This window comes from Rhinopithecus bieti, unplaced genomic scaffold (genome assembly GCF_001698545.2).
Source record: "Rhinopithecus bieti isolate Rb0 unplaced genomic scaffold, ASM169854v2 scaffold_11161, whole genome shotgun sequence".
Classification (NCBI taxonomy): Eukaryota; Metazoa; Chordata; class Mammalia; order Primates; family Cercopithecidae; genus Rhinopithecus; species Rhinopithecus bieti.
In genome coordinates, this window is record NW_016806937.1 from 2,088,304 (window position 1) to 2,109,166 (window position 20,863).

Below are 20,863 nucleotides of genomic sequence, written 5' to 3' on the forward strand. Positions count from 1 at the left end.
TTTTTTTTTTTTTTTTTTTTGCCTGGAGTCAGAATCCAACGGTTGGATTTTGGAGACTTTGAAGGAAAGTCTCCAAAGCTTTGAAGGAAAACGATGACTTGCTGGGCAGGTGCGTTTCAGACACTAATAAACATGAAAGAATGTAGGGAGTTATGAGTGATAGACTCTTGAGACAGGTCTGTGCCTGATTTTTCTATTTTACCTGCTATTAACTATATGCCTCAACCTGTAAGCTTACAGATGCATCTCTTTTATGGCTAATACAGTTACATAAAAAATGATATGTTTCATTTGGATAAACTCAATTTTATCTGAAAAATTCAAAAGCATTTCAAACATAGCTGAAAACAAAAAAAAATTTTTTTTTTTTGAGACAGGGTTTTACTCTGTTACCCAGGCTGGAGTGTAGTGTCGTGATCTCAGCTCACTACAGCCTCTACCTCCCAGGCTCAAGGGCTCAAGATACCCTCCTAGCCCAGCCTTTTGAGTAGCTGGGACTACAGGTGTGTGCCAACAAGCCTGGCTAATTTTTGTATATTTTGTAGAGATGGAGCCTCAGTATGTGTTGTCCAGGCTGGTCTCAAACTTGTGGGCTCAAGCAATCCTGCCCTCTCAAAGTGTTGGGATTACAGGCACGAGCCATCGCACCTGGCCAAAAAACACACTTTAAACAAATAATAATTTTTAATTATAATAATGCTTAAATAGGTAACCAAAGTACTTCAGGAGGTGATCCATCAGCCCAGCGCAAAGCCATCAGCTTCATCATAAAACCTTGGCAAAGAAAACACCTGCAATTCATTTCATGCCTCGTGATTTAAAGTATATTACATTAATGTGAGAAATTATCTTCTGAACCCGCACTCATTGAAATGTAAATGTGCCTCCTTTCCCCCGCCCCCGCCACTTCCCCATTTCATCCTGAAATTCCATTTGTAAATTCTGTGCATCCACAGACGCAGTAGTCATTACTTCGTTTTTTTATTGATAAGTCTTCTCTGCCTAGAGGTTTTATAAGAGTTATTTTCCTGTAATGAATACTCAGCAATTCAGGCCCGTCTTTTCAGCTGGCTGGATGCTAGTGTCCCTTGATTAATGGACCTGCCAACTCGATGAGGTGATACCACACCAACAAAAGCTCATCCTAGAAAATGTCACCTCTTATCCTGGTTGCCCATGCACTTCTGCTTTATGAGCTTTGTGTGCCTCCCAGATGTGCCTAGTATTTCATTTTTGGCTTTGTTAATAAGAAGACAAGTTAGATGGAAGCAGGTAATTGGATTATTTAATGCAGTAGAAAGAATTTCTTTTGTTCAAATAATGTGCTTCATATGATAGACTTTTTTTTTCTATTTTTCATTCCTGTCAGCTAAACTGCTAGTTAACCATTTAAACAATGTATAGGTCAATACAAACAACATTCTTTTTTCTGCCTGGAGATAAAGCCTTACAATAAGAATTGTTTGAGAAGAAAAAAAAAAAGTCCTCAAATAAAACATTTTGCTTTTTAAAAAAATTGCTTTAATAAGACAAAGACATGGAAACCCTAGTTAAAAGTTAAAGTTGTATACTTTGGTAGCAAATTTGGCTTCTACATTTTTTTTATAGAGACAGGGCCTTACTATGTCGCCCAGGCTAGAGTGCAGTGGCGTGATCTTGGTTCACTGCAACCTCCACCTCCCGGGTTCAATCGATTCTCCTGCCTCAGCTTCCCGAGTAACTGGGATTACAGGTGCCTGCCACCATGCCTGGCTCAAATTTTTGTATTTTTAGTAGAGATGGGAGGGTCTCAGTATGTTGCCAAGGCTGGTCTTGAACTTGTGGGCCCAAGCAATTCACCCATGTTGGCCTGGCAAAGTGCTGGGATTACAGGCATGAGCCACTGCACCCGGCCTAAAAAATATATATTTTGCTTTAATAAGACAAAGACATGGAATCCCTAGTTAAAAGTTAAAGTTATGGCTGGGCATGGTGGCTCACCCCTGTAATCCCAGAGCTTTAGGAGACCGAGGCAGGCGGATCACCTGAGGTCAGGAGTTCGAGACCAGCCTGACCAATATGGAGAAACCCCATTTCTACTAAAAACAAAAATTAGCCGGGCGTAGTGGCAGGTGCCCATAATCCCAGCTACTCTGGAGGCTGAAGCATGAGAATCGCTTGAACCTGGGAGGTGGAGGTTGCAGTGAGCCGAGATATTGCCATTGCACTCCAGCCTGGGCAATAAGAATGAAACTCCATCTTAAAAAAAAAAAAAAAAAAAGTTGTGTACTTTGGTTTTGTTTGTTTGTTTGCTTGCTTGTTTATTTGGAGACAGGGTCTCACTATGTTGCCCAGGCTGGAGCACAGTGGCTATTGATGGGCATGCTCAGGACACACTGTACCCTTGAACTCCTGGGCTCAAGTGATCCTCCCACCTCAGCCTCCCAAGTAACTGGGGCTACAAGTACAGGCTCCAGGTCCAGGTGCATGCGCTTTTTATTTATCATTATTATGGCCTAAGATGGTCACTGAATGTACTTTTTATGTTGTTGATAAGATTCCATTTCTTTTTTTTTTTTTTTTTTCTTTTGAGACAGAGTTTCACTCTGTTGCCTAGGCTGGAGTGCAATGGTACGATCTCCACTCACTGTAACCTCTGCCTCCCAGGTCCAAGCAATTCTCCTGCCTCAGCCTCCAGAGTAGCTGGGATTATGGGCACCTGCCACCACACTTGGCTAATTTTTGTATTTTTAGTAGAAACGGGGTTTCCCCATGTTGGTCAGGCTGGTCTCAAACTCCTGACCTCAGGTGATCCACCCACCTTGGCCTCCTAAAGTGCTGGGATTACAGGCATGAGCCACCGTGCCCGGCCAGATTCCATTTCAGTAGAAGAATCCTAACTCTCAGATTGTAAATAGGCAAAATTATGTGCTACTCCAAGCTTCTGAATAAAACATTCTTAAGAAATTACTCAGGGCCAGGTGCAGTGGTTCACACCTGCAATCCTAGCACCTTGGGAGGCTGAGGCCAGAGGATTGCTTGAGTCCAGAAGTTCGAGCCCAGCCTGGGCAACATAAGGAGACCCCTGTCTCTACCAAAATTTTAAATATTAGCCAGGCATGGTGAAACGCGTGTCTATAGTCCCAGCCAACTGGAAGACCGAAGTGATCGTTTGAGCCTGGGAGGTCAAGGTTGCAGTGAGCCATGATTGTGCCACTGCGCTCCAGCCTGGGTAACAGAGTGAGACCCTGTCTCTAAAATAAATAAATACATAAATAAAGTAACCATGGAGCAGAATAAATTTCAAGGGGATTATGAAGACTAATGATCCCAAAGTTATAAAACAATGGACTGCTCCCAAAAATGTATTCCACAATTTGAATAAAGGAAAGTATTTATGTAAGCACGAAATACCATGCTGGGGCCCTAATAAAAGAAGGAAACTTTAAAGAAAAACAAAAAACAAAAAAAAAAACACTTGTTTCAATGCCTGGGGGGATATATGCAAAATATAGGCCTCAAAAGAAACAAAGAGTAGAGCATGAGTACATAATTTCCGTAACCATACAAATCTAAAATGTAATAACATTTTAAGAAAGGGTGGGCCAGGTGAGGTGGCTCACACCTGTAATCCCAGCACTTTGGGAGGCAGAGGCAGACGGATCACTTGAGGGCAGGAATTTGAGACCAGCCTGGTCACCATGGTGGAACCCCGTGTCTACTAAAAATATAGGAATTAGCCGGGTGTGGTAGCGCATGCTTGTAATGCCAGCTTTTGGAGAGGCTGAGACAGGAGAATTGCTTGAACCTGGAAGGCAGAGGTTGCAGTGAGCTGAGACTGTGCCACTGCACTCCAGCCTGGGCGACCAAGTGAGAGCTTGTCGCAAAAAAAAAAAAAAAAAAAAAAAAGGAAAGAAATAAATAAAAGAAAGAGAACGTAAGCCCAGAGCCAAGACAGCTAGACACAGCATCCAATGGAGAGGAGGCTCTGAGCTCTTCCAGGGCTGGCAGAGGTGCATCAGCGTGGCCAAACACAAGGACCAGAAGGCTAAGAGAGAAGCAAGGACATCCAGGTCCCATATACACCAAACTTGACCAACATCAAGACTAAATGTCCAAAACCCAATTTAAAAAACCAGTGGGCCGGGTGTGATGGCTCACGTCTGTAATTCCAGCATTCAGCAGTTTGGAAGGCTGAGGTTGGTGGATCACCCAAGGTCAGGAGTCTGAGACCAGCCTGGCCGACATGGTGAAACCCCATCTCTACTAAACATACAAAAAATTAGCTAGCTGAGTGTGGTGGCAGGCACCTGTAATCCCATCTACTCGGGAGGCTGAAGTAGGAGAATCACTTGAATCCAGGAGGCAGAGGTTGCAGAGAGCCAAGATCACGCCACTGCATTCCAGCCTGGGCAACAAGAGTGAAACTCCACCTCAAAACAAAACAAAACAATGACTAAGATAAATTATTAGAGGGAGTTATAAAAAAAAAAAAAGACAACATATGAGGTGTTGACAATATCATTCACAAACATTCCAATGGTAATGAGAACAACAGTATGTGGAAAGCATAAGTAATGAGACACTCAATTGAATGTAGTATGAGAAAACCAGTTGAAGACATCACAGAATGCAGCTTCCTAATGCATGGAATATAGGATTTAAGCCAGCTGGGCTTGTTGGCTCATGCCTGTAATCCCAGCACTTTGGGAGGCAGAGATAGGCAGATCACTTGAGCCTAGGAGTTTGAGACCTGCCTGAGCAACATAGTGAGACCCCATCACTACAAAAAAATACAAAAATTAGCCAGGCGTTAATTAGGTGGCACTTGCTTATAGTTCCAGCTATTTGGGAGGTGGGGTGGTGGAGGGATCACTTGAGCTCGGGAGTCAGAAGTTGTAGTGAGCTGAGATCACCCCACTGCACTCCAGCTTGGACAACAGAGTGGGACTCTATCCCAAAAAAAGAAAGAAAAAAAAAGAAAGAAAAAAAGATGTAGGCAAGTTGTCAGAAGAAACCGAAGTTTATAATACAACAAAACATTGAAGAAATGCAGTCTCTATAGCTGACCACTTCCTCGTTTTGTTATATTGTCCTAAAAGAGTAATTGTCTCTAATTGTTCTACAGTGAATCTTCTGCTAGGTATTATACAAACATTATAAATAAATTGCTAATGAAATCTGTCAATAGAATCAAGAGAAAAAAGAAAGACATTGCTAAGTAGAACAATTGTAAATCCTCAAGCATGCATAATTCTGAGCGCTATTAGTTGTCTCCCTCAATGTCATATCAATTTGCTGACAAATTAATAAGATAGCCTCATTTTTTTCATATTAACAATCTCATGCAGATATTTTTAGGGTCCTGCTCATTAGAACTGGGTAGATGCCCTTTGACTTCCTTCTAAGCAAATCTGAGAAATTCTGTGATTCAACAAGCATTATTCTTTGTTTCAGTTTATTATGTTTAGAGGCATTACTCATATCTGGAGGAATTATCCCAGATTGCAATGGATAATTCAAATCTGAATCATACCAAGGTTCTAATCCCCTTTTCTAGTCTTCAAATAGTGCTTTTCTTTTTTCTTTTTCTTTTCTTTTCTTTTTTTCTTTTCTTTTCTTTTTCTTTTTTTTTTTTTGAGACAGAGTCTTACTCTGTCTCTCAAGCTGGAGTGCAGTGATGCGATCTCGGCTCACTGCAACCTCCGCCTCCCGGATTCAAGTGATTCTGCTGCCACAACTTCCGGAGTAGCTGGACTATAGGTGCGTGCCACCATGCCAGGCTAAAAGTAGAGACGGGGGTTTCACCATGTTGGCCAGGCTGGTCTCGAACTCCTGACCTCATGTGATCCACCCGCCTCAGCCTCCCAAAGTGCTGGGATTGCAGGTGTGAGCTACTACGCCCAGCCCAAAAAGTGCTTTTCCATGGTCATCATGCAATGCTCCTGTGGAGTAATTAGAAATAAAAGACTTACAAACACACTCAGTTGTATCCTTTCAAGTAAATTTAGATTCAGATGGAATGCAAAGTATTATCTCTGGTGCAAACTTTTGTGGCTCATACTTCCTCCTGGCAGCTTTGTTTGTTTGTTTGTTTGTTTGTTTGTTTGTTGTGGGTGCTGTTCATGACTAATTTGCCAAAAGTCATCCAATATATTATCATATTATCCTTCATTGAATTGAGGCCAATCTAATTTTATTTATTTATTTATTTTTTTGAGATAGGGTCTCTCTCTGTCCCCCAAACTGGAATGCAGTGGTACCATCACAGCTCACTGCAGCCTCAACTTCCTGGGCTCAAGCGATCCTCCCACCTCAGCCTCCTGACTAGCTGGGACTATAAGCATGTGCCACTACCCCTGGCTAATTTTTGTTATGTATATACTTGGTGGAGATGGGTTTTCGCCATGTTACCTATACTGGCATCGAACTCCTGAGCTCAAGTGATCCTGCCACCTCGGCCTCCCCAACGTGCTGTGGTTACAGGCGTAAGCCAGCGCCCCTGGCCCTGATTTTAAAACTTATTACTTATATTTGACTTACACATGGAAGTTTTCCATGGTATCTGAATTATTATTTTGAACCTGTCTGGAAACACTTCATGTCACCCCCTCCTCTACCCACTTTTCATTAAGGAACAAAACACTTGATTTCAGAAATTTGGAAATGTGGCCGAGCACGGTGGCTCACGCCTATAACCCCAGCACTTTGGGAGGCTGAGGCGGGTGGATCATTTGTGTTAAAGAGTTCAAGACCAGCCTGGCCAACATGGTGAAACCCCGTCTCCACTAAAAATACAAAAATTAGCCCGGCAGTAGTGGCGCGCACCTGTATTCCTAGGTACTCTGGAGGCTGAGGCAGGATAATTGCTTTAGTCTGGGAAGCGGAAGTTGTGGTGAACTAAGATCGCGCCACTACACTCCAGCCTGGGAGACAGAATGAGACTGTCAAAAAAAAAAAAAAAAAAAGGAAGGGAGGGAAGGAGGGAGGAAGGGAAGGAGGGAGGGAGGAAGGAAGGAAGGAAGGAAGGAAGGAAGGAAGGAAGGAAGGAAGGAAGGAAGGAAGGAAAAATAAATTTGGAAATGTGAAAGGTGGGGGCCAAGGAAGGCAGGAAGGGAGGGAAATAAATTTGGAAATGTGAAAGGTGGAGGCCCAGTCTGTGGAGACTCTTGATAATGCCTTCTGAAGCCTTTTGTCTAGTTAACTGCCTTCATCAGAAAGGATCCTAAAGCTTCTCTTGCCTCTCTCCAGGAGAGGGCCAAATAGCCACAGCCGGGTCTAGGTCTCTAGGCTAGATCCAAAGTGCGGGGAAGACTCCGGCGCTATCTCCCTAGGTATTTACATGTCAAAGTGAGGAAATCTCAGAACTTAAAGACCCCTCCAGGTGGTTAAAGCTGAGACACCTGGGGCTATCTAGTTCTGGGTGAGGCTTTACTTACATATCAAAGAGTTGGGGTTAGGTTTCGGGCCCATTAAGTTTCCAAGGAGACCCTTTCAAAAAGGGAAGGGAATAGCTACCTCCTTCACCTTTATAAGCAGAGAAACCTTGTCCTTCATCTATGGAGTGTCCGGCTACTTGCATGGGACATTTCCTGGCCAGGAGTAAGGCTTAAGGGGAGGCTAGGAGCGGGGGCTATGTACTTATTATTTCCTAAAAGGTAATTAATATGAAATCTGTCTCTGATCCCAAACACCTGTGTGTGTGCATACAGGATAGAATTAATAAAGATAAATATTTAAAAACCACGGGCAGGCCAGACGTGGTGGCTCACATCTGTGATCTCAACACTTTGGGAGGTCAAGATGAAAGGATTGTTTGAGTCACGGGGTTCGAGACCAGCCTGGGAAACATAGGGAGACTCCCCCCGACTTGTCCCCACCACCCCCCATCCCCCGTCTCTACAAATAATTAAAAAAAAAAAAATTAGCCAGGTGTGGTGGTGCGTGCCTGTGGCAGGAGGATCACCTGAGCTCTAGAGGTTGAGGCTGCAATGAGCTGTGATTGAACCACTGTACTCTAGCGTGGGTGATAGAGCAAGACCCTGTCTCAAAAACAAAAATAATGAAACACTGACAGGCTGGACGTGGTGGTACATGCCTGTAATCCCAGCAAGGAGGCAGAAGAATTGCTTGAGGCATGGAGTTCTAGACCAGTCTGGGCAACATAAGGATACCCTATCTCTATAAAAAACAGAAACCACTAACAGCAGCAGTCTGGGCAACATAAGGATACCCCATCTCTATAAAAAACAGAAACCACTAACTGCGTTCCCTCTTCCTCCACCAATCATGATTGACTCTGGAGAAGGGGGGTGCCAGGATAGCTCTGGCCCAAGGTTGGCCCTAGAGGCTGTAGCCCTAATTGCTCTGGGCATGAGACATTCATCCTCACCTTGCAGAATTGCCAGACAAAATACCGGGCACCAAGTTGAATTTGAATTTTGGATAAATAACATTTTTTTAGCCTAAGTATATCCCAAGTATTGCATGAGACATACTTAAGCTTAAAAAAAAAAAAAGAAACTTAATTGTTTATCTGAAATTCAAATTTACCTGGGCTTTCTGTATTTTTACTTGCTAAATCTGGCACTCAACCATGGTGACCAGGGAAGAGGACCCCCTGGAGATGCCAACACCTTATGCCCATTGAAAGAATAATATAAGGGCTGGGAGTAGTGGCTCATGCCTGTAATCCCAGTACTCTGGGAGCCCAAGGTGGCTGGATCACTTGAGGTCAGGAGTTCGAGACCAGCCTGCCCATCATGGTGAAACCGCATTTCTACTAAAAATACAAAAATTAGCTGGAAATCGCTTGAACTCGGGAGGCGGAGGTTGTAGTGAGCTGAGATTGCGCCACTGCACTCCAGCATGGACAAAAGAGCAAGACTCCGTCTCAAAAAATAAATAAATAAAATAAGGGCACTCAGGCCTTCTTTCTCTTCATTTCGGAAGAGATATTGAAGGAGATAGTGCTCAGGATATTGAATCTAGGAAATGTTACTCTACAATTTTTTGGTTACGGTGAGTTTATTAAACATCCTTTGAATCTTCTTCTTTTTTTTTTTTTCTTTTTTGTTTTTGACAGAGTCTTGCTCTGTCGCCCAGGCTGGAGTGTAGTGGCATGATCTCGGCTCACCACAGCCTCCACCTCCTGAGTTCAAGCAATTCTCCTGCCTCAGCCTCCCAAGTAGCTGGGACCACACACGCGTGCCACCATGCCCAGCTACTTTTTGTATTTTTAGTAGAGGTGGGGTTTCGGCATCTTGGCCAGGCTGGTCTTGAACTCCTGGCCTCATGATCCACCCATTTCAGCCTCCCAAAGTGCTGGTATTACAGGCATGAGCCACCGCACCCGGCCCTGTATCTTCTCATAACAACCTGGAAAGATTATTTTCTTCCTCCCAACTTAGAGATGAAACACCTGAGGCCAGAAAGCAACTAGAACAGTGTTTGGCACAAAGAAAGAATTTTTTTAAAAAAATATTTATTCAATGAATGAAAGTTACCCAGGTACGATTGCACTGCAGGTTGGTGGCAGAAGCAGAACAGTGACCTTCGGGGTCTTTTCTCATGGCGTTTCTGTCTCTAGCCAAGGTGCTAATTCCCTGAGAATAAATCCCTTTGCCTGTCTTAAGTGTGAATTTCCTCATCTATTATTTGGGTCTGATCATTTGCTTCATGACCACGCAGCAGCGTGGACAAGACTCACCGAATGGGAAAAAGGTTTCCAAAGCCCTAAAGCACCGTCAGCTTTGTTCTCGGTCCAGTAGTAAAAGGCAGCAGTGAGGCAGGGTGTCCAAAGGGTTGTTGATGAGGAGGGTTCTGTCCCAGGGCACTTTGCTGTGGAGTCAGGACAGGGAGGGAGCCGGGGAGTACCTAGGGGGCATGAGGCTTGATGCTCCAGTTCTCCTTGCTGGTGAATCCCTCTCTCGCATTGGGCTGGCCATCCACAGACAGGTGTTTGAATTTCATTGTGGTCAAAACAGCCCCCTCAGCCGGGCATGGTGGCCCATGCCTGTGATCCCAGCACTTTAGGAGGCCAAAGTGGGTGCATCACCTGAGGTCAGGAGTTTGAGACTAGCTGGCCGACATGGTGAACCTCTACTACAAATACAAAAATTAGATGGGAGTGGTGGCAGACGCCTGTAATCCCAGCTACTCGTGAGACTGAGGCAGAAGAATCGCTTGAACCTGGGAGGCGGAGGTTTCAGTGAGCTGAGACCGCGCCACTGCACTCCAGCCTGGGTAACAAAGAGAGACTCTGTTTCACAAAACAAAACAAAAAACCAACCAACCAAACAAACAAAAAACAGCCCCCTCTCTCCTCTAATCCCTTTTCTGAGGGGATCTTCCTGAGGTCGGGATTTAGAAACCACAAGTACCTATGCTAGAGCAAAAGTCACACCCAGAATGGGTGGCCTAGATCTTGAGTTTTACATAATCAGGAAATTCCCAGAAGTACTTTTGTCTGCATCGGTTTCTTTCATTGTGAACAACAGAAACCAACTCTGACCAACTTAAGAAGATATACAAGGTAGCTTGTGTCATTGAAGGAAAGTCGACTAGGCCAGGCAGGGCAAGAACATAGGTAGTAACAAGAACCTGAGCAGCAGGAACTCATGTCCAGTGTGATCAGGGGGTTGAAGTTTTGAAGTTGTGATGCATCTGCTCCCATTTTCTTTTCTTTTCTTTTTCTTTATTTTATTTTATTTTATTTTTTGAGACAGGGTCTCATTCTGTCACCCAGGCTAGAGTGCAGTGGCACAATCTTAGCTCCCTGCAACCTCTGCCTCCTGGGTTCTACCAATTCTCATGCCTCAGCCTCCCGAGTAGATGGGATTACAAGTGTGAGATACCACATCTGGCTAATTTTTGTATTTTAAGTAGAGACGAGTTGGGCGTGGTGGCTCATGCCTGTAATCCCAGCACTTTGGGAGGCTGAGGTGGGCAGATCATCTGAGGTCGAGAGTTCAAGACCAGCCTGACCAACATGGAGAAAACCTGTCTCTATTAAAATACAAAATATTAGCCAGGCATGGTGACGCATGCCTGTAATCCCAACTACTCGGGAGGCTGAGGCAGGAGAATTGCTTGAACCCAGGAAGTGGAGGTTTCGGTGAGCCAAGATCGCTCCACAGTACTCCAGCCTGGGCAATAGGAGTGAAACTCTGTCTGAAAAAAAACAAACTAACTAAAAACAAAGTAGAGACGAGTTTTCATCACGTTAGCCAGGCTGATCTCAAACTCCTGACCTCAATTAATTAGGAGTTCAAGACCAGCCTCAGCCTCCCAAAGTGCTAGAATTACAGGCACGAGCCACTGCACCAGGCCTCATTTTCTTCCTTTCCTTCTCCATTTCATTGCTGCTTTTACATTTTAAAATAATTCTTTTAAAATTGTTTTAATGTATTTATGTTTGAGACAGGTTCTCACTCTGTCACCCAAGCTGGAGTGCAGTGACACACTTATGGCTCATGGCTCACTGCAGCCTCTATCTCTTCGGGTCAAGCAATCCTCTCAACTCAGCCTCCCTAGTAACTGGGAGCACCACAAAGTCTGGCTAATTTTTGGATTTTTTGTAGAGACAGGGTTTCGCCTTGTTGCCTAGGCTGGTGTTGAACTGCTGGGCTCAAGCAATCTGTCCACCTTGGCCTCCCAAAGTGTCGGAATTACAGGTATGAGCCACCACACCTGGTCTCTTTTTTTTTTTTTTTCTTTTTTAGACAGAGTCTTGCTCTGTCGCCAGGCTGGAGTGCAGTGGTACCATCTCTGCTCACTGCAACCTCTGCCTCCCAGGTTCAGGTGATTCCCCTGCCTCAGCCTCTCGAGTAGCTGGGACTACAGACACGCACCACCATGCCCGGCTAATTTGTTTTTGTATTTTAGTAGAGATGGGGTTTCACCATGTTGGTCAGGATGGTCTCGATGTCCTGACCTTGTGATCTGCCTGTCTCAGCCTCCCAAAGTGCTGGGATTACAGGCGTAAGCTACTATGCCCAGCCACACCTGGCCTTTTTTTAGAGACAGGGTCTGACTGTCACCTAGGCTGGAGTACAGTGGTACAATCATAGTTCACTACAGCCTCAAACTCCTCAGCTGGAGTGATTCTTCTGCCTCAGCCTCCCAAGTAACTGGGACTAGAAGAGTGCACTACCATGCCCAGCTATTTTTTTATTTTTTATTTTTTTGTAGAGATGGGGTCTTGGTATGTTACCCAGGCTGGCCTCAAACTCCTGGGCTCAAGTGATCCTTTTGCCTCAGCCTCCCAAAGTGCTGAAATTATAGGCGTGAACCACCATGCCTAGCCCATTTCACTGCTTCTACATCAGGATGTTTTCAGCTGCAGGTAACAGAGAAAATATGAATGGCTTTATATAATAAAGATATTTCATTCTCTCATATAATGAGTAGTCTGAACACGCGTGGTTTCAAGGTTGATTTGGCAACTCAAACATGTCACAGGCTGCATCTCTCCAAGTTTTGGCTGTTCGGTCATGAGATGGCTGCTGCAGCTCCAAATACATTCTCACTTCAGTATCTCAAGCAGGAGAAGGACAACAGCAACAGAGCGCTTTCCATACTTGATTAATTCATGGGTTGGAACTGGGTCACACCTAGCTGCAAAAAAGTCTGGAAAGGCAAGAATTAGGCAAAAAAGAACAGAGAGCAGTGATTGGCTTATACCAGGGGCTTCATCTCCTGGGGATGGGCATGCTGCTGTCCAAAGCTAAATCAGGGCTCTGTTAGCAAGGAAGAAGTGGGCCATCGTTCTTAAGATTCACCTTCCCACCAAAGAGAACCAACGGGCCTGGCTTGGGTCATTGTGTTGGAGTCACCACACATGACTGAAAGGTAATCTTCCAAAAGGGGAAGCAGAAATCTGGGGCTAGAAGAAGAGAGATGGAAGCTGAGTGCAGAAAAGACATCTTTACCTCCTTCAACCACTGACCATTTCAGATATTGCGTAGTATCGCAACCTAGCCGGGACAGGCTATATCACTTGTGGGAACCAGTGCAAATAAAATGCAGGACCCATGGTTCAAAACTTATTAAGAATTTCAAGCACAGAGCCCTTCTGGACACAGTACTGTGTGACTGCACAGGTCACAAGCCCACAAAGCCGGCCCTGGGCCTAGCCCAGAATTGGAGTGATTGCCCCAAGGAGAGTAAGCCTTGCTGGGGTGTTTTAGGGTCTGTTTTGTTATAAAATTGGGTTAAATCATTAATTGATGGTAGGGAAATCTGCGATTTATATTGTTATAATTAACATGTGTCCAGCCCTTTGTACAAACACTGTTAAAGAGTCAAGAAAAGAGGTGATCAAAGCCCTCTGTGTGTATAACCCTAGGCAGAGTCAGAGTTCCGAGAAGACAGAGCTATCCAGAGGCTTCCAGTCTACACCAGCTATCAGAGTAAGAGGGATGATGAGTTGCTTTTATTCCTCATGCCCATTCAAACTTGGCAATTTCAGTCTATTACTTAACCATCACAGTGGCCCTGTGTGACTCAAAGTATTATATCCGTCTTATAGATGAGGTCATTGGGGCTCAGAGAGGTCCATGGTGTATGATCAAACTGGGATTGGAAGCCAGGCAGTCTGAATCCTTGCGTCCATGTTTATCAGCACTGTGTGTCATTGAACAAATCTAATGGGCTGGAGAAATTGTAAGTTGTCTTATAATAGATGAGATGGCACAGACATAAAGGGGCTTTTAACTTGAAGGGCTTAGAGTCCTAGAGGCCATGAAGTCTTTTGGTTTTTTTTGTTGTTGGTGGTGGTTTTTTTTGAGATTGAGTCTCACTCTGTTGCCCAGGCTGGAGTGCAATGGCACTATCTCAGCTCACTACAACCTCTGCCTCCTGGGTTCAAGTAATTCTCGTGCCTCAGTCTCCAGAGTAGCTGGGACTACAGGCGTGAGCCACCACACCTGGCTAATTTTTGTATTTTTAGTAGTGATGGGGTTTCATCATGTTGACCAGGCTGGTCTCGCATTCCTGATCTCAGGTGATCCACCCACCTCAGCTTCCCAAAGTGCTGGGATTACAGGCGTGAGTCACCACACCTGGCCCTATTTTTTCTTTTCTTTTTTTTTTTTTTTTTTTTTTTGAAATGGAGTCTTGCTCTGTCACCCAGGCTGGAGTGCAATGACACGATCTCAGCTCACTGTAGCCTCCGCCTCCCGGTTTCCAGTGATTCTCCTGCCTCAGCCTCTCAAGTAGCTGGGATTACAGACACCCGCCACCACACCCGGCTAATTTTTTTGTATTTTTAGTAGAGACGGGGTTTCACCATATTGGCCAGGCTGGTCTCGAACTCCTGACCTCAGGTGATCCGCCTGTCTCAGCCTCCCAAAATGGTGGGATTACAGGCATGAGCCACTGCACCCAGCCTGTTTTTTCTTTTAATAGAGATGAAGTCTTACTATGTTGCCCAGGCTGGTCTTGAACTCCTGGGCTCAAGCAATCCTCCCACCTCAGCTTCTCAAAGTGGCCATAGAGGTTTGCTAAGAATATCATTACAGCAATAGGAATGCAGGATGGATTAGAACCAGAAGGATGTCCGTAGGACATTTGCTGGAGTGCCTGGGCCAGGTAATTTACTTAGTTTTTCTCACAAAGGTGTCTGTCATCCATGGCTGATTTCTGAAATGAATCCACAAGCCAGGAACATTTGTCTAAATACTTTAATTAAATACATTGTAATATGAAAGGTAGAGTGTAAATAAAGTGTTCATGTTTACTAAGAAAACAGACTAAAATATTCCAGATAGCTGAACACACTTTGATAATAAAATTTGAAACAGCTTCTTGGTTTTCATTCTATTTAAAATATTTATGTAGTTAAAAAAATTGGCTATTTGTTTTCCATCTAAATGCAGGAAATGCTGAGACATTTTAAATGAGTAGAGATTAAACATACATAAATAAGGGTCCTGTTTCAGCTACAGAATTATAGTGCTTCTGAGCTGTTCCATTCATACCTCAGCAAACAACCAGTCCAATTCAATTTGGGGAAGAATGCCAGCCTCAAATTCAATTTATTTAATATCTAAGTTTTGTGAAAGTACTGCGTTAAAGGAGTTATCTCAGCAAAATTAAAACACTGCTAATCTCATTTCAAAATCAATTTTCTTTCCAGGACAATTCTTGGGAACCTCAAGAATCTCTTGCTTTATATCATAAGGAGTACACATTCAAGAACCGATATCTAAAAGAATAAGTACATTCATATAAAAGACATTCCTTATAAAATAGGATCTCACAGGGAAGGTGCTGTTGAAGCATTTTGCCATTTACTGAAAAGCAATGTGTTTGTTATCATATCTGAAACACTTGCTAATGGTGGAAGCATTCTCTGTGCTTCGATCTTAGACTATGTGGTACAAATATACAAATAGTAAATGGAGACGAAGGAAAAATAACTGCCTAAACTCGCAGAGTTCCCCCATTTAAAAAAATATTTACTAGTGAAATTATGTCTGCACAAGATTGTTTTATTGCAGCATTATTTTTAACAGCGTAAGATTGGAAACAACGCAAATGCCCACCAATGGCAGAGTGGTTTAAATGTTATCATACATCCATACAACAAACTAGATTGCTGTCACCAAAAAAAACAAGCATGCTCTTTAAGGATAGGGAACCATCTCCAAAGTAAATTAAGTGAAAAATAACAGTGGCTCTAATATGTGTTACCACGTCTGTTAAAATTAAAAAGGAAGGGAAGAAGCAGTTACATATTTCCTTGTATAAGCATAAAATAACTCTGAAATGATACAGGAGAAACTGTGAACAGTGGTTGCTTCCAGAGAGGGAACCAAGGAAGCTGGGTACCAGGGCAGGATGAAGAATTTTTATTGGATATCCTTTTGTACCCGTGTAAATATGTTATTGTCTATTAAAATACATTTTAAAAGCTTTTTTTTTTTTTAAAAAAAAAAAGGTAAAATAATAAGGTCGATCACTATATTCAATGTGACGATTACCCGGATCACGTGACAAGCCATCAACTAGACAAATCTGTTTGTGACTCTGGGATTTGGAAATGCTAAGACCAGCCTGGGGACTCCCACATTCTTTCAATTTTCTGCAATGGAAATGAATGTTTTTTTTAGTGGATGGACAAATACATATAGACATTTGCAAACCTTAAAGGCCTCTGAGCAGCTCATATTTTCCTGTAATTTTATATAAAATGGGCAGGACCTATTGGAATTCCAGGTCCTTTATGTTCACTGTTGCAGGTGGAAACAAATGGCCTAATACTAGAATGCTAGATTTTGTTTTTAATCACTCACTCCCCCAAGAGCCATTCAGTATGCAAATAAAATCCTCTCGATAAATATTCATTCCCTGAATGACCCTTTTTTCTTTCTTTCTTTTTTTTTTTTTTTTTTTTTTTTTTTTTTGTCTGAATCATAAAAGCAACATGACACGATCTGGAAAGCTTTAGGGAATGTAAGTGCTGTCATCAGCTGGGAGATTTCATTTTCTAGGATTAATTGAAGTTGCTGCCACCATCTCTACAGCGAGAGTGTCAAAAGTGAGTAACGGACTGATCCCTGCTGGCGAATGGGGTTTCTCAGGATGACAGGCAGAGGATGCTCCTACCGGGCTGTCCCCCCTGGCAGAGGCAGAAACGCTAGCAGTCCCTGGCCAGTAAGTCCATTTCCCTTCTATCTGTTCTGAGATAATGGCATTGCACTGGAATTGAATAGAGTCTGAGGAAGATAAGCACTAACAACCTAATGGGCATCCAGCCCCCAGTGTGATTGCCCACAAAGGAAAACAGTGTCCCAAGCTCAGCTCAGAACCGGGCAATTCTCAGCTGAACAGCTCGGCTGCCTCCTTTCTTTGTTTCTTTGTTTGTGTACATCGTTGTTGTTTGCTTTTGTTTCTGCTGCTGTTTCGTAGAGATGGGGTCTCAACATGTTGCCCAGGCTGATCTTGAACTCCTGGTCTCAAACAATCCTCCCATCTCAGCTTCCCAAAGTTCTGGGATTGCAGATGTGAACCACTGTGCCTATCTTTTAGTTCTTTGAGACAGGGTCTCACTGTGTCCAGCTCACCGCAGTCAGAAACTCCTGGGCTCAAGCCATCCTCCTGCCTCAACCTCTCCAGTAGCTGGGACTACAGGTGCACACCACCACACCTGGCTATTGTTTTTTTGTTTTGTTTTTGTTTGAGATGGGATCTCGCTATGCTGCCCAGTCTGCTCTCCAACTCTTGGCCTCCAGTGATCCTCCTCCTTCGACTTCCCAAAGCACTGGGATTATAGGCATGAGCCACCATGCCCGGCCATGAAGTAGTTTCTATCCTTGAAATGTGTTAGACAAATTCCTGAGGGGAAACCCCACACATTCAATAACCCTTTACTTTTTCAACAAATCTTCCCATATATTGGAGCCTCATTCTATCCCCCACCCATGAACTTTAAAAGTGGAACATCATTTTGTTCTTAAAAAAAGAACAGTCAGGAAAAGGCAGGGCTCTCAACTGATAGTGAGAGCTCAGGGACTGGAACACTTGATGAAATGTGTTGAGCTCAGGCCCAGCTCGCGAGGAGCTGAGTCGGGGCTGGTGTGCTGGCGGGGTGGTTAGAGCTGCAGCCACTGAGGCCACGACTGCGGAAAAACATCTCCTCTTGGGCTGTGGGGGAAGCTGGCGCACAGGGGCGCAGCCGGCACTGGGGGCACACCTGCGGGAACTGCGCGTGGGAGCCGCCTCTCCACACCTTACTCCACCTTCTCCTCCTTTTCCTCCGGCATCTCCACCGACAGGATCTGCTCGCCGGGCTCCGGGCCTGGGCTCATGCGGATCCTCAGCGAGTGCTCCTCGGGCTGGGCCGCCCCCTCCTCCTCTCCCTCAGGCCTCCCAAAGGAGGCAGGCGGTGGAGAGCGCGGTGGAGACCCCAGGGGTTCGGGGGGCGTCTGGGGCGCGGGTGGGTCGAGGGTGGCCTCCTTTGGGGGCGTGGGCTGGTCTGGGGCGGCCGAGCCTTCCTCTCCCTTGGCGTCTTGCGAGCTCTTGGCCTGGAATCCAGAACGGGTGGCTCGTGAGGCACAGACTCTTGGAGGGGTCTTGGAAGGGTCTTGGACACCTCCCTGTTCCAGCCTTTTTGGGCCCGCGAAGAGGACAGCGGAACACACAGCGGGTGAAATCTAGTTGGTTGGGTGGAGCCGCATTGGGGTTATTTAGGAGAAACAAAGTACATTATGGGGAAGTGTACAGATTAGAAGTCCAGGATGGATTTCATGGAAAGTCTTGGGATATCTTAGATCTAGGCTGTGGGGTTGGAAGCTGGGATGAGGCTGTTTTTTCAAAACCAGGGCCCCTCCCCCGAGCTGCTGAAGCAAGCCAGGCAGTGACTCTGAGGGAGTCCCACAAGGCCTCTGCAAAGGCTGAACCATCTGTTACCAGGGATGGGCACTTCTGGAGTGGATGAAAACAACTCCAAGCAAACAGGGTAAAAAGTGATGAGGGGAGAGGCTGTTGGGGCTAGGCCCCCTTTCTGCAAGGTCTCAAAGGTTGAGATCTTCAGGGATAGTCTAGGACTGGGTACCCCTGGTATTGGGCTGCACTGACCCTGTATGTGGAGACTTGATGGATACCTCCAGCCTCCAGCCTGTGCTGCCTCCCACAAGCGATGGTCATGGTCTTTGCATCAGTAGGGGACTGGGTAATTAAACCAAGCCTTTGTGGATACCTGTGGCCCCTCCCACTCTGCCTGATCCCATCTCTGCAAGGAAGGAAACTGGAGAGGGAGCAGCCCCCAGAGGAGGCCAGAATGGTCCTCAGCTGCCCAAGACCCGTGTGAAGTGGTGCTTGTGAGTTTCAAGTGAGAGCAGTCAACGTGCTTGTGCGGAGAGACCTGCACCATTTGCTCAAGTCGTAGGATATTGAAAGAAAAAAATGGAGAGGGGGCAGCCAAAATGCTCCGAGAACCCAAGGCCCCTCTTGGGCTATGCTTCCCTTTCTATCTTAGTATTTCTGCATGTTTTGGTGCCCCTGTCCCACCCTTCCCTGTTACCCTAAACTCTATTCCTTTCCTTTCCTTTCCTTTTCTTTCTTCCTTCCTTCCTCTCTCCCTCCCTCCCTCTCTCTCTCTTTCTTTTTTCCTTCCTTCCTTCTTTCTTTTCTTTTCTTTCTTTTTTTCTTTCTTCTGAGACCAAGTCTTGCTCTGCCACCCAGGATGGAGCGCAGTGGTGTGATCTCAGTTCAGTGCAACCTCTGCCTTTGTTCAAGCAATTCTCCTGCCTCAGCCTCCTGAGTAGCTGGGATTACAGGTGCATGCCACCATGCCTGGCTAAGTTTTTGTATCTTTAGTAGAGACCGAGTTTTACCATGTTGGCCAGGCTGGTCTTGAACTCCTGACCTCAAGTGATCTGCCTGCCTTGGCTTCCCAAAGTGCTAGGATTACAGGGGTGAGCCACCTGCGCCCAGCCCACCCTAAACTCTTGACAACGCATTTCCAGGGCAGGATGCTTAGATGGTGAGCGCTGTGGGACTTCCTGAAGTGTGGCACTCTGGCTGGAACCAGCGGCATCATGGGAAGTTAGAAAAGTGCTTTGCTGTGTTCAACACGCTTTTCTAAAAGGCCTCCAAGGTATCCTGCTTGATCTTTACGACCTCATGAGGCAACCCTCAGTAATCCAAGTCTCCGAAAGCTTGAGGGGCTTCTTGGGTCATGGAGCAAGTGGGTGACAGAGCTTGGATTTGGACTTGTGTCTCTGAATGTCTAATTAAGAGCTCCCTGCACTCTGCCATTCTGCCCTGGTTGTTCTGATTTGGAAGGGAAGTGCCTTTTAACGTAACACTCACGCAAGTTTAATTCCCATCTTAAAGCTGCCTTGTTGAAGAGCCACCACTTAGGAGCCACAAGCCCGCCCCAGCTGAAGCTCTCAGTGTGCTGAGGGCACCCTTAGAGTTCCTGTCTAGTCAGCCCTCACAGCAGCCAGCACTGAAGACCCCCATTTGCCAGCTCCACCTTGACCTTGACAGTTTGTGATCACATCTTTCCTCAGTCTGGGGCCATTGGTGGCTGTATCTGGAGAATGTCTTGGTGCCCCAAATGGCTTTGATGTCACTCACCAGACTTCTACTGTCAAACAACCTCTGGATGGGTCTCCTGGACTCTGACACCAGGTTGGATTGAGACTGAGTTCACTGGGCTCCTTTGAACTCTGCTGTGTAGACTGTTAACCCCAGTCTGCCTAACCCCAGTCCCTCTCCAGTTCCCCAGCAGCCTTCCTAAGGGACAGCCATGAACAGACATAATTAGTGTAATTGTTCTACTTGGTATTCTTGGCTTTGGTCACAGAAAAAATTCCCAGAACTAATTTTAATGTCCCCCATAGATTTATGGAGGTGGGAACATTCGGCACTGTGCCTGTGTGAGAGGATTTTACTTTCAAATTTTTATTTTTCATTTTTTGAGACAGGGTCTCACTCTGTCACCCAGGCTGGAGTGCAATGGTGCAATCATAGCTAACTGCAGTCTTGACTTCCTGGGCTCAAGTGATGCTCCCAACTCAGCCTCCCAAGTAGCTAGGACCACAGGCATGTGCCACTAAGCCTGGCTAATTAGAAACAAAAAAGAAAAAATTTGTAGAGACAAGTTGTTGTCCAGGCTGGTCTTGAATTCCAGGCCTGAAGAGATCCTCTGCCTTGGCCTCTCAAAGTGCTGAGATTACAAGTGTGAGCTACCATGCCTGACCCAAATATCTTAAATTGCCACAGATACAGTATTAAATATGAGAACACACTGTCTTCTGGGGAGGGACATTTGCTTCTCACACCCTCTCCTCTAATCTCTGCAACAGTATCAAGACTGTCTTTGAGAGATCCTGCTCCCAGCCTACTCTCAGTCCAGGGGTGGGTATGTGAC

At 45.2% G+C, this 20,863-nt stretch overlaps 1 protein-coding gene across 1 annotated transcript in view; it reads right to left on the minus strand.

Moving 5' to 3' along the window:
- Positions 1 to 17,659: 17,659 nt before the first annotated feature.
- CNGB1 (cyclic nucleotide gated channel subunit beta 1) overlaps positions 17,660 to 20,863 on the minus strand; it is a 99,551-nt gene continuing 96,347 nt past the window's right edge. The window contains exon 33 of the mRNA XM_017878912.1: positions 17,660 to 18,008. Coding sequence (XP_017734401.1) covers positions 17,715 to 18,008 — 294 coding nt within the window. The 3' untranslated portion in view covers positions 17,660 to 17,714. The remainder of the gene's footprint in view (positions 18,009 to 20,863) is intronic.